Source organism: Esox lucius, chromosome 16, assembly GCF_011004845.1.
Source record: "Esox lucius isolate fEsoLuc1 chromosome 16, fEsoLuc1.pri, whole genome shotgun sequence".
NCBI classification, from domain to species: domain Eukaryota; kingdom Metazoa; phylum Chordata; class Actinopteri; order Esociformes; family Esocidae; genus Esox; species Esox lucius.
In genome coordinates this window covers 12083617-12097881 of record NC_047584.1, presented here as the reverse complement: position 1 = coordinate 12097881, position 14265 = coordinate 12083617, and the positions used below count along the sequence as shown (strand labels likewise).

General features: G+C 42.2%; 1 protein-coding gene across 3 annotated transcripts in view; it reads left to right on the top strand.

Annotated features, from left to right (window-relative positions):
- The window catches only part of LOC105016301 (diacylglycerol kinase beta), an 86886-nt gene that overhangs the window by 18392 nt on the left and 54229 nt on the right, over nucleotides 1–14265 (top strand). Inside the window, exons 3-6 of one of the 3 annotated variants that reach the window (XM_013137934.4) lie at nucleotides 5108–5184; nucleotides 7537–7557; nucleotides 9371–9521; nucleotides 13768–13830. In XM_013137934.4, coding sequence (XP_012993388.1) covers nucleotides 5108–5184; nucleotides 7537–7557; nucleotides 9371–9521; nucleotides 13768–13830 — 312 coding nt within the window. The remainder of the gene's footprint in view (nucleotides 1–5107; nucleotides 5185–7536; nucleotides 7558–9370; nucleotides 9522–13767; nucleotides 13831–14265) is intronic. The other 2 variants (XM_020055001.3, XM_013137935.4) reach the window with 2 other exon arrangements.

Genomic DNA, 14265 nt, shown 5'->3' with positions numbered 1-14265 from the left:
GTGTCTGGTGGGTCTGTATTTCTGGTACTATACATTAAGTCAAATGCTCTGGGTGACGGTGTGTCTGGTGGGTCTGTATTTCTGGTACTATACATTAAGTCAAATGCTCTGGGTGACGGTGTGTCTGGTGGGTCTGTATTTCTGGTACTATACATTAAGTCAAATGCACTGGGTGACGGTGTGTCTGGTGGGTCTGTATTTCTGGTACTATACATTAAGTCAAATGCTCTGGGTGACGGTGTGTCTGGTGGGTCTGTATTTCTGGTACTATACATTAAGTCAAATGCTCTGGGTGATGGTGTGTCTGGTGGGTCTGTATTTCTGGTACTATACATTAAGTCAAATGCTCTGGGTGACGGTGTGTCTGGTGGGTCTGTATTTCTGGTACTATACATTAAGTCAAATGCACTGGGTGACGGTGTGTCTGGTGGGTCTGTATTTCTGGTACTATACATTAAGTCAAATGCTCTGGGTGACGGTGTGTCTGGTGGGTCTGTATTTCTGGTACTATACATTAAGTCAAATGCTCTGGGTGATGGTGTGTCTGGTGGGTCTGTATTTCTGGTACTATACATTAAGTCAAATGCTCTGGGTGACGGTGTGTCTGGTGGGTCTGTATTTCTGGTACTATACATTAAGTCAAATGCTCTGGGTGACGGTGTGTCTGGTGGATCTGTTTCCAGCGGGGGGTTCATAAAGAAGAGTTATAATGGGAGGGGGGAAAGGTTAGTGGCTGTTACAAAGCCACTTGTCAGTTCAATGAGCTCAGCTACACTACACTGAGAGGCTGGCTTCGTCCCAAATGGCAACCTATCTCCCCCCAGGGTCCTATTCTAAAATACTTTACTGTATTGGGAATAGGGCCATTTTAGATACGACTGCTCTTTTAGTCTGTGGTCTGAACTTGTCTTCCCTTTTCCCTACACAGTAATAGACTCTGTATCGTTTTCCACTAAACTATAAAGAATGAATGAAACAAAGGATGTTGAAGACAAATTAATGTTGATGACGGCTGTGGTGGAAATTTACTGGTAACTTCCTAGCTGTTGGCGGCAATTTGTCAGATTAAGATGAGGCTGCTGGCTTCTGTTCTGTTTTGCTGTGATTCAGTGGAAGTGTGCATTTTATCAGCATCTACATTTTGGTCATTCAGTAGACTATTTTATGTAGAGTGGTTTTCCATGTGCTGGATGACAACAAACAGAAGACATCTAGTTACATTAGCTGACACACTCGTGCCTCTAATTTTGTCGTGGACCGGATATATTTTAGGATATAAATTATAGTGTATCTAAGTGAATGCACAAAATAATAGATGTTTGAAATGTTTGAGAAGGTTCCCTCGGGTTCTCTAAGAGCCTTTTTAGACTAAGAGAGAGGGAGTAAATAAGAGATAAGATGCCTTGTTTTACACAAAGCCTAATAATAACAGTAGACTAGCGGCCATTTTCTTGCTCTTCCTTCACCTCAGACACCCTCAACTCTCACAGACACAGGCTTGTGGTCTGCTGAGAAACTCATCTAGCACCCAGTAGAGGTCTCTTTGCAACTACCATTGAGCAAATTATTGTCACGAGCCTGGCAGTAGGCATATCTCAAAACGCTGTGTCTGTTATTATTGACAAGCGATTTTCTTTGTTCAAGGTGGCCTGACAGACTTTCCTCCATTTCCAGCCACATTCCCTCACATAAACTGACTGCTGGTGATTAACATTGGGAATGCCTGTAGAATTCTTTTTTTTTTTCTTAACGTTAACTACACAGCTATTTTACTTGATTGAGACTACTGTGTTTTAGAGAGAAATGTATTAATGCATGTTAGAAACAGGAGAAAATGTGGGGTATTCAATATATATCTACAATGCTGTGTTTTTTATCATGATTCTTTAAATTACTCAATATTTTGGAAAGAAAGATACATCTATGTTAACACAAACTAGAGTGGGTAATGATGTTAAGAAATCTCTGTAATGACTATGTATTTATTTATCTTTGCTAGCCAGCTCTTTTTTTAGAACACTAGACATGTTTTTACTGAGTTGTTAAAATTAACAGCTGTGTACTTGGTTTGGCTACGGGATTATTTTAGGACACATTCAAACCATTTATGACATTGGATGCCACGTGTTAAGGGTTCTTTCTATTTCTACTTGAAATTCTGAATGAACAGATTTCCATTTTATTTTTATTCATGCATATCTGGTGGCGCAGGACTGATGTGGGTTTATTTTGGAACAGGTTATTTTGGGGCCCGTAATGACTATACAATGTTGTTAAGGATGGAGTTTGCATGGTTGTAATATTTAGAAGTAAATAATCAAGTGTGTTGTATTTTTTTTTATACAAGGAAAGGGTCAAGTGTAAATAGGTTTTACCTTTGGGAGGGTGACCAGCCCCCCAGTTTGACCAGCCCCCCTCCACCATGAAGTATCAGTATGCTATTTCTGTCCAAAGAAAGAAAGTGAGTGTCCAGTCTAATTCCACATAGATGAATAATTCAGAGGTTTGCAATCCAAACCCTGGCTAAATATTGTGTTAGAAAAGTTTGGTATAATTTCCTCCAGTAATCTTGAATGTACCGCTCATGATTCTCAAAATTGTGTAAAATGTATAATTTGTTATCATTCCAATTTGTAAAATTAATAATGTAACGAAACATTTAAGTGCTCATTAATTGGTCTATTTGTTGAATTCATAATTAAGTAAACAAATGTTCACCTTGTGATCTATCCTGATGGTTTTCTCAGATACAATAAACACATTATTTTTCCAGCAATAATACGCCTCGTTCAAAAAATTACCAATGATTGGGTTTAACAACCAATTTAGCAGATCATATACGCACCTCGGGGGATGTTGTTTTTGTGCTGTTGTTGTTGTTTTTCTGTTACTTTGTTTGCTCCAAAAATGTCTCCATTCCCAGTTTTGTATTGTGAGATAAAACAATCCATAGAGCCACCTTTAGAGGACAATGTAAAGAAAAGTTAACTCTGAAATCCGTGACTGACATTTATCAAATAAATTGTCAACGGCTTGAACCCCAATTGATTGGGGTTCCCCAATTTTTGTTTTTGCTGTGGCTGAACGTGTTTTTGAAGTAGAAAATTGTTATTTTACAACGTTCTATCAAATTGCCTTAATCTGGGGAGAGCAGCTGACACCATACACATGCTTTCTCAATACTGTTTGCCACGAGTGAAAGGGTTACGTGCACAGAGTATTGGCAAAACCACTGGGGTGGCCTAAAAAATGTATTGCCCCCCCACTCGCCACCCAAGTTGTCAGAAGTGTCTGCTATAATATATTCGTATTTAATTTTATTGAATAGTATTATATATTTCTACTTTCATTGTTTATCTCCAATATCTTTGTCTCCCCTTCCGGGTAAAATGGTTGAGTCCTGGAGTCCACCTGCTCCTATGACGGTGCTGCTCCCCTTCCCTTCCAATGAAAACACTGGGTTGTCCGTCTATGATAGTCATAGCAACTGAGCAGTCAGGATCTCACTAGACAAGCTAGTAGTAATGAAGGAAGGTATTGTGGTTGGATTGATTTCCTGCCTGTTGGGCCCTGTCCGGGGCCTCCCCCGGGTAGGGCCACAGTGTTGCCAGACCCCCCCCATCTCAGTTCCAAGGTCTTACGCTGCTATACTATTATGCTGGGGGATTGGGTCAGTTCTCCTTCCCCACAAAGTTCTCCTTCTCCACTATAAATCGTTGCTGACATGAATGCATTTTCTGAATTTTCCCAGTCTCCTCCCGTTTTAAACTTTAGGAGGACATGAGGTTCTGGTCCACACCTGCAGAGTACCTGGTTTGGGGGGCCCGTTGCTGTCCCTGTCCTTGTCCATCTGGTCATACTTCTGACCTAGTCTAAATTTAAATAAACTCTGGATTTAGCCCACATGCATTTATTAATTATTCCAATTGGACTCTTAATATTTCACCCGGCACAGCCAGAAGAGGACTGGTCACCCCGCTGAGCCGGGGTCTTCTCTAGGTTTCTTCCTAAAATTCAGACTTCTTAGGGAGTTTTTCCTAGCCACTGAAATTCAACACTACTGTTGTTTGCTCCTTGGGGTTTAAGGCCGGGTGTTTCTGTAAAAGCACTTTGTGACAACTGCTGTTGTAAAAAGGGCTTTATAAATACATTTGATTGATTGATTGATATTGCTGCACATTTTTACTAAATATACAATACAAAATATAGTTTTGTAAATTAATCATGCGTTAGCAGCAGCCATTTATTATAGTTTAGATGTCTGATATTGTCTACTAGCTAATGTAATGCAATCGTCAATATTATTGGTAAAGTTCGCTAACTAGTTGTACAATGTCAAAACGATACCTTTTCTTATCTAAGAATGTTAACATAGTTTAGAGATTTATCGTTAAAAGTGTATGTTGTTTCAGCCTGTGTTAAGCAATGGACATAGTGGTGGAATATTTACCTTATATGGAATACATTATGAACAGAATGTTAGCTTTACATTTTGCTGATTTGTTAAACAATTGCGCGTTTTGTATAGCTCAGAAGGTTGGAACGGTGTGGAAGGCATTAACGCATGTTGTGAAGCAGAAGGCCGCGGGTTTGCGTCCCATCACGTGGGAGCGGACCTGCAGCGGAGGAAGCATAAGTGTTAAGCAGCACCACACTGACAATGAGCTATACAGGAGAACTCCCAACGAGCTATACAGGAGATTGTGCACAGTCGAAAGACTCGTACCAAACTTCGTGTAGAACATGTATGATATTTATTAGCAAGACATTACACTGTCCGTTTTCAGTAGCTGGATTTGTATAAATAAAGTGGACATAACCAACAATAGAATGATATGCCACCCTGGAATTTCATCTTGCCCCCCTTCTGCCACCCCATGTAACATTTTCTAGAAACACCTCTGTCATAGAGTCCAAGAATGAGTTCAAACTTAGACAAATCTTAAAAATGAGTCGTTGTTCCCCTTAATTGTCAATACTGTGTGAGTCTGGTACTACTAGCATCTCGGACAGTCTTGTTCATGACCGAAGTCCTCAATTATTGCAGAGTAAGATTTGCAATGCTTGGTCAAACAATACAAACCTTCCCTATCTCTCTCTTTCTCAGATTCCACCAAGAAACTGAAGGATGTCCTGGAGGAGTTTCACGGTGAAGGGGTCCTCTCCAAGTACAACCCTGAGCAGGTACGTGTCCCCCCCCACCGGCTTTCCTCTCATATTGCGCCTCCCTTCCCATGCCGTCCTCCATGACCTTCCTGTCCTTCCGTCTGCCCTCATCCGCTCCCTGTTGACATTTGTCTACGCTCATTTTATCTCCCCTCCTTCCACCCCCGCCCCCCACCCCCCCCACCGTCTTTCCTCTTTGGTTTCTTCCCCCAGCTTTCCCTAGTGAGATCATGAGATTAGTTGTTAAGGCACTCCCCTGACTCAGTCCTCGCTTGCGAAAACTCAAACGCTTAGTCATCCCTTCCATTTAGCGGCTAGCGATGGGGACAACCCTCTCTCCAATCCTCGCCGCCGACGGCCACGCGACTGCCCGTAGCCTCGGCAGCACCGTCCCCTGGTTCCTTGCTAGTTAAAACTCCAGCGCCACGGCATGACTGACAGCCAACGGCAGCCGGGTTGGCGCCGCCTGAGCCCCCGTGACTGGACTCAGACGTCACGTGAGCTGCGATGTGATCACCGGATCGAGTTGGGCCCGGCGCCAGGCCGGTGGTGTTCTCTGCGCAGTTCTGGCGAGGAGTGAGGTGACTCTTGAGCTCATGCCATCCGTAAGTGGTGCTCTTGGTGAGTCATCAATCCTCGCCTATCCTGGAGGCTGTCCAGAAACGACAGTGACACACCCTCAGCGGTTTAGCCTCCCCTACCCTAACCCACCGCCTCCATCTGCGTTTCCCTGTGGCAGATGAGCGATAAGGAGGACAGGGGATTGTAAATTAAACGGAGGAGAGATTTCCACAGTGCACATGCACACACCAACACACACACACGAATACCACAATGAGCACCGAAAGGGGAGATGTCAATCAGACGGAGTCTCATTCAGTTGAGCTCATCTGGCTGTGATGCTGTTATGCCCTAGGAGGACACGAGTCGTGTAGTGCCAGGAACAGAGACGTCCCTTAAATGTGTGCTGAAGGGTCTCTTGAGTTTTACGGTGTTCTAAGGGCCCGCGTCACGGCGCCGCTCTCCATCACTAGGACTCGATTCCCTCAAAGGCACCAGGATATAGGGAGGGAACGTCACGGATTGATCTAGCCCCTCCTGGTGGCGGGTTGGGGAAGTTCATTGTTTTGTCGTCAGCCGATGGAGTTCTTTAACGGCGTTGCTCCCGGCTAACCTGGTTGACTGAGTGATGACATAAAGCAGAACGGCTTGGCAGATGTTTTTGAGACTCCCCCAAGCCCGCTAGGAAATATTGAAATGAGACAAGGTGGCAGTTTGAAATTTCAGGTCACGAAACTGAAAAGGAGGTAAGTTCAGAAGCATTTTATATACACTGCAACCAGAAATAGGGGTACATAGGAAGGGTTGAATTGCTGTGCTGTTGTGGCTGGAATGTGGTCTTGTTTCCTTCGGATAAAAGGGTCATCTGAGAAGAGGTCTACTGAGAGCTGATAAGTCTTCTGAGTTTATTTATGTGACCTCCTAGAGTTTTTAATTATTTCTCATGTGTTTCTTGGCTCATAGAGTAAGGCTAATCCCTGTGTCCTTACCTCTTACATCAGTCATTAACTCCCTATGTCAAGACTAGATGTGCCGTGAATATATTTAAAGACCTCCCGTTTAACCATAAATCTTCCCAACGATGACACCCTTAGCTAGCGTCTAATTCTCTTTGTGCCTTCTCCTCATGTTGGCATGGGCTCCACAATAGATTTGATTGATTTATCAAGGCCATCAGTGCTAAGAGGGCGAAGAATACCGCTTGATGGAGATATTACAGAGATTCCTACCAATTGCATATGGGTGCTCTTATTACAGACAAGCCCGTCAGTCTTACGAAATCGCAGAATGTCTCTTTCTTTTCATATATATATATATATATATATATATATATATATATATATATATGTATATGTATCTTTTGGGAACACGTGATTGTGTTTGCATTATTTTCAGGATCTCCTGTTACATGGTGCAATGTTGCATGATGCATGAATAATCTTGTGGCAGCTTCGCCAAATAAGGAGAGGCGATGTGAAGCGAGACGAGGGGAGGAAAGTAGAGGATAGAAGAGGAGGAGTGATATAAATGATGGTTCAGTGGGTGGCCTGCCAACCCAATGTGCTTTTTCTCAGTCTGTCTCTCTCTCTCTCTGTCTGTCTCTCTCTGGCTCTCTGTCTGTCTGTCTGTGTCTGTCTCTCTTTCTGTCTCTCTCTCTTTCTCTCTGTTTGTGTTTTCTCTTTCTCTCTGTCGGTGTCTCTCTATTTGTCCCGCTCCATGTTTGTCTCTCCATCTCTTTTCTGCTCTCTTTCTCTCTCACTGTAACCCAATGTCTACTTCTTACCTCTCCCTGTTCCAACTGTCAAACAGAAGCAAGATGTTCTCAACCAAGTAAGCCACACCCCACTCTGCATGATCTGTGGTTTCTGTGTACATGTACACCGCAGACTGCATGTATCCGATGTAACCCTGCGTCATCAGATGTACGAACACTATCTCCTTCAGTTGGAAGCCAAAGGTCAAAGTTCAGGGGCAAGGCTCAGTTCCTGTGCCTCCGTGGTTTCTGTGCATGTAACATACTGTAACCCCCCTTACTGTGTCGGAGAGATATGTAGCATGATGTACACTGGTACCATAGAGATGGATAGAGGGCTCCATTTGAATGGAACACATTTTTGTAAGGACATTGAAGACTCCTGCTTTTTTAAGTGGTCAACTGGGTAGGGATTATTATGGGTTGTTCTGACAGTATGCTATGTGCTATAGTCTGTGAATTGCTTCAAAACCACCATCACTCCGGCACTACAAATGATAGTAAATCAACAGCAAATACTTTTTCAGACCTCAAATAAGAACTGGACCACTTTAAAATGAAGACAGCCTCAATCACGTTTTCCAATTCTGTAAAAGTTGATCCTCTCACCTCTTTGACCCAGAAACTGATAAGTCATGGAATGGCCAAGGACGTGTCAGTTCTTTAGCAGGCTAGTGGAATAGTGCCCTCTCCCCAATAGCTGACTATCATAAAGTCTCTTTTGAGTCTTACTGTGCAATTTTTCAAATCTGCCACACGTCTTTGTATCAGCTTATGTTTTGTCAAAAGAAAACATCATGCAAATGTTTAAAAACAATATACTAATTATGATTTATACTGGGCGGAGGAGAGAGGACATTTGTTCGATAACCTCAAATGGTATTGCCCAGTGCTACTGTATTACAGATTCCACAATGGCATGTCACTCTGTTCATCTCTATGTACAGTACCCATAAGCTCAGTCATAGGTCAAAGGTCAGGCATCAGGTTCAGTGCTTCAGTATGCCAGCTACAACTGGCCAATATGTGACAACACTGTATCCAACGCAGGAATATTGATGTGCCATTTTTGTTCTCTTTCTTTGTCATTTGTTTTTCAACCTAATTGCACTGATAACCGTGTGAATGCCAGTACTGAAAACCTCATGATGTTTCTGGAAAGGTATCTGCCCTAAGGAATCTCTGTGAGGCATTTTATTGTGTCTGCCTGCTGATGAAGTGACTAAGGATAGTTTCTGTGTGTTGTCTATGTGCCTTATTCAAACGTTTCACTTACATTCAACTTTTAAAGGTTAGTTAAAACCACAGGCCTGTGCACCATCCTGTCTGAAATCCATGAAACCACCTGATTTGTGTTTCAACCAAATGGGCCGTTTCCAGTTTTCTTTTAGCCGTAGTTTTGTTCCAAAAAAGGCCTGACTCAAAAGCAATAGATATTGAAGACTAAAAAGATGGTTGAATGTTATGTACTCATCTACAATGCAAATACTGCAGACCATCATTAAGGTCCTGCTTTAAAACAGTTGACTTTCCTAAAGGGTTTATTCCTTTCAGATATGCTGAAACACAGCTCAAGCACAGTAGAACTCTGTCTTTCACAACACTTCACTGGTGAAATCCCAGATACAGTCAATAAACTACGGAGTGGCCGGGAGGCAAAACAGTATGGTGATAGTTTATTCCATGTTATCAGTGCCGGCTCTAGCCTTTTGGGTAAGCAAAATTTGATTAGGGGCCCCCTTCCCTAGCGGTTCCTAGTGGTAGGGGGCCCCAAACGATCGGGGACCACTTATTTCAATCATGCCTAGAGCCGGCCCTGCATGTCACCATCGGGTATTTTGTTTCAATCCGTGGTGAATTACTGACCTCTGACTCTCCCTGTGTCTGCAGCCCATCGACTACGAGGGTTTCCAGCTCTTCATGGCCACCTACCTGGAGAACGACATCCCAGAGGAGCTCTGTCAGCACCTGTTCACCTCCTTCAAGAGCAAGACAGGGGGCTGCTCTCCTGAAGTGCCCCGTGCTGAAGCTGGACTTCTGGGTAAGAAATGGCCTCCCTCTTCCTGGTAGTGATTGATGTGGAATGCTGGGAAAACCTGGGATGTGTTCTAAAGGTCACAATGTTGCTTGTTCATTTTTAATTGATTTGTTTAGCATTTTGTATTCATATTCTTACTGCACAAGTTAATGTAGTTAATGTATTGGTTGATTCTGGTTCTTGTAGAATGATGAAGTTGGGGTAAATTGCTGAAATACTAATGTTCACCCTGTTCTCAGGATAGTCTCCTTCTGGGGCAGATTTTAGCCAGCATTTATAGATGCGCTTGGAAAAACGTAAAACAAAAAAACATGAACACTGTTTAATACCGGAGAGGAGATTAAACCGACCGAAAATGAAGGGATGAGGTGGAAGGACAGGTGGAAGGGATGAGGCTGAAGGACAGGTGGAAGGGAGGAGATGGAGGGATTTACATCCAAGCCCTGGACAGAGGAAGCCCGAGGGAGACAGACAGGTGGTTTTGCTCCTCCTATGGCTATGGAGCCTGTGGCTATGATCCTATGTTGGGATCAGATGTGGAGGAGAGAAAGCGGCTCTGGTCAACTCCACATCACTACACTGCCCTCTGGTGTTGACACTCTCCTAACCTACAGTATATCGTATGTGGAAACTCATACAAGAAAAGGATAGGGTCAGATCAATACACGTTTACCCTTTTGGTGTATGTGGATTTATCTTGCTCTGTGTCCTTTTCTACCTCTGTATTTCTTTCTCTGTCTCTTCCTAACGCCCTCCCTCTGTCTCAGATCAACATTTTGGTTTACTCATTCAAGGCCGGGGTCAAACTCCCACTTTCTAAAACAAATAGAGAATAAATCTACCTAGCATGTTGTTGACATGATTTTTCCCTCCTCTGTCATGACAGGCGTCTCTTGTTGTGTGATGGAATGGACGAGGGGGCACAGTCCTTGCAGATTTATTTTATTTTCCTCCCAGGGCCAAACAGACTATCACTCATGACTGTCATTGTTCATTGGCCTACAGCACCAGTTTCTTTGATCCTCAACATTATGCATTAATATGCATTGGTTAGAATGATTTGTTTCAAGTTACTACATTTATTTTTGTTTCTATAATTTGATTTACAACCCCGTTTCTAAAAAAGTAGGGACGCTGGGTAAAATGTAAAGAAAAAACAGAAGGCAATGATTATGAACACAGTGCAAATCATTCAAACCCTATTTACAATAGATAATCGTACCAAGACAACATATCAAATGTTGAAACTGAGAAATGTTATTGTTTCTTGTAAAATACAGTGGATATAAAATGTCTACACACCCCTGTTAAAATGCCAGGTTCCTGTGATGTAAAAGAATGAGATTAATCATGTCAGAAATGTTTGCATTTCTTTTAATGTGACCCATAATGTGAACTATTCAATTGAATTATTTTGTCAAATAACCTGGTTTCGTTAGTGTGCACACCCTCTTATAATTGGGGATGTAGCTGTGTTCAGAATTAACCAATCACATTCAAACTCCTGTTTAATAGAAGTCATTACACACCTGCCATCATTTAAAGTGACTCTGACTAATCATAAATAAAGTTCAGCTGTTCCTGACAGGATTTTCCTGACATTTTCTTAGTTGCATCTCAGAGCACAAGCCATGGTCCGCAGAGAGCTTCCAAAGCATCAGAGGGATCTCATTTTTGAAAGATATCAGCCAGGAGAAGGGTACAAAAGAATTTCCAAACATTAGATATACCATGAAACACAGTGAAGAGAGTCATCATCAAGTGGAGAAAATATGGCACAAAAGAGACATTACCAAGAACTGAACATCCCTCCAAAATTGATGAAAAGATGAGAAGAGAACTGGTCAAGGAGGCTTCCAAGAGGCCTACAGCAACATTAAAGGAAATGCAGGAATTTTTGGCAAGTACTGGCTGTGTGCTACATGTGACAACAATCTCCCATATTCTTCATATGACTGGGCTAGGTTGGCAAGACAGAAGCCTTTTCTTACAAAGAAAAACATCCCAGCCTGGCTGAAGTTTGCAAAAACAAACATCAAGTCCCCCAAAAGCATGTGGGAAAATGTGTTATGGTCTGATGCCCATAATTCCAAAAGGTATGTTTGGTGCAAAAACAACACTGCACATCACTGAAAAAGCACCATAACCACAGTGAAGCATGGTGGTGGCAGCATCATGCTTTGGGGCTGTTTTTCTCCAGCTGGAACCGGGGCCTTAGTCAGGGTGGAGGGAATTATGAGCAGTTCCATATACCAGGCAATTTTGGCACTAAAACCTTCAGGCATCCGTTAGAAAGCTGAAGATGAAGAGGAAGTTCACCTTTCAGCACGACAATGACCCAAAGCACACATCCAAATCCACAAAAGCATGGCTTCACCAGAAAAATATTAATGTTTTTGAATGGCCCAGCCAGAGCCCAGATTTGAATCCAATTGAACATCTGTGGGGTGATCTGAAGAGGGCTGTGCACAGGAGATGTCCTCGCAATCTGACAGATTTGAAGCGCTTTTGCAAAGAAGAGTGGGCAAATATTGCCACGTCAAGATGTGCCATGCTAATAGACTCCTACCCAAAAAGACTGAGTGCTGTAATAATATCCAAAGGCGCTTCAACAAAGTATTAGGTTAAGGGTGTGCACACTTATTTAACCAGGTTATTGGGAGTTTTTTCATTTTTCCCCCTCAAAGATTTCAGTTTGTTTTTCAAATGAATTGTTCATGTTATAGGTCACATTAAAGGTGGAAAAGGTTCTGACATTATTTATCCGTGTTCTCATTCTTTTACATCACAAGAACCTGGCATTTTAACAGGGGTTTGTATACTTTTTATGTCCACTGTATATATCCACTTAGAATTTGATGCCAGCAACACGTAAAAGAAAAGCTGGGAAAGAGGCAACAAAAGACTGGAAAAGTTGTGTAATGCTAAAAACTGCACCTGGTGGAATACTTCACAACTAATTAGGTTAATTGGCAACAGGTTAGTAACATGATTTAATGTAAAAAGAGCATCCCAGAGAGGATGGGTTATTCTGATGTAAAGATGGGAAGGGGTTCACCACTCTGTGAAAGACTGTGCAAGCAAATTTCTCAATGTAAAATAGGCAAAGAGTTTGGGGATCTCATCATCTAGAGTAAATAATATCATTAAAAGATTCAGAGAATCCTGAGAAATCTCTGCATGCAAGGGACAAGGTCAAAAACCAATATTGGATGGCTGTGATCTTCGAGCCCTCAGGCGGCACTGCATTAAAAACAGAGACAATTCTGTAGTGTACTTCACTGCATGGGCTCTGGAACACAATGAAAACCATTGTCTGTGAACACAGTATGTCACAGAATCCACAAATGCAAGTTAAAACTCTACCATGCAAAGAAGAAACCAGATATTAACATGATCCAGAAACGCTGCTGCCTTCTCTGGGCCGGAACTCATTTAAGATGGACTGAGGCGAAGTGGAAAACTGTCCTGTGGTCTGACAAATGAAAATTTGAAGAGACAATGGTCAGTCATGGTCACACCATCCTCTGGGCTCCGTAGTAAAAGAGTCCTAGTGCAGACCTGTCACCCACTGAAAACATTTGGCACATTATGAAACATATTATACGACAAAGGAGACCCCAAACTGTTGAGCAGCTGAAATCCTATACCAAGCTTTCAAAATTACAGCAATTGGTCTCCTCAGTTCCCAAATGCTTACAGGGTGTTACTAAAAGAAGAGGAGATGCAACAGAGGTAAACATGCCCCTGTCCCAACGTTTTTGAAACGTGTGCGGGCATCAAATTCATAATGGGCATATCTTTTTCCAAAAACAAAAATAATTCTCTGGTTCAACATTTGTTGTTTTTGTTCTATTTTTTATTAAGTATACTGTAGGTATAAATTATCTGCACATCAATTGCATTCGGTTTTTATTAGCATTTTACACAGCGTCCCAACTTTTTTGCAAACAGTGTTGTAAATGAATCACTTTCTCTTAAGACTACCGCAACCTCTTTTATCCTTTTATATTGCTACCAACATCTCTTTAAATGGCAACAGATTCACTCCACACTCTGAAAAAGGCTTTTACCAAGCCATAAACTAACTAGATTCTATTTTCAATTATTTTCCAATTTTGTCTGGGCTGTGACTAGAAACCTTGCCTAAATATGTCTGACCCTTCTCCTTACACTTTGACCTCCACATCCTCTCTTCTTTCGCTCTCACATTCTCCGTCTTGCCTTTCTTGCGCTGGTGTGTCTGCAGAGCCGCGTTCCATTGATGCAGGCATCTCAATACAGACTGAAGTGGCCTGTGCCCCCATAACAGGTACTGCTACTGCAGGGCAACGGAAAAACGTCGAACAACTATCCCCATAAAAAAGACTCATTATCCATCTCTTGAAATCATCTCCCTCACCAGTGTTTGCCTGTTGTCATAGTGTTTTGGAGCAGCTGACGTTAGTTCTGTGTGCCCTGGCTAAGTGGAATGGCGTTTGTTGTGAACTGTTTCTTGTGCGTGGAATATATCTCACCTTTGTTTTTCGCCTGTGACGTCCTTGGTATTAATAATAAATAGAATGTCAGTTGACGGCTGTTATGAACAGTTTTTTTTCCTCTTAGTCAGTTTAATTCTCTGTTCATTGCCCTAGTTTGGAAACCAAGGAAGCTTTACTTTCTGCTCAAACTATAATCCTATTTTTTCAATGTCTTTCCGATAATACAAATACAAAAGTTCCACCGCCTACTCTAGCTATACTCCCTT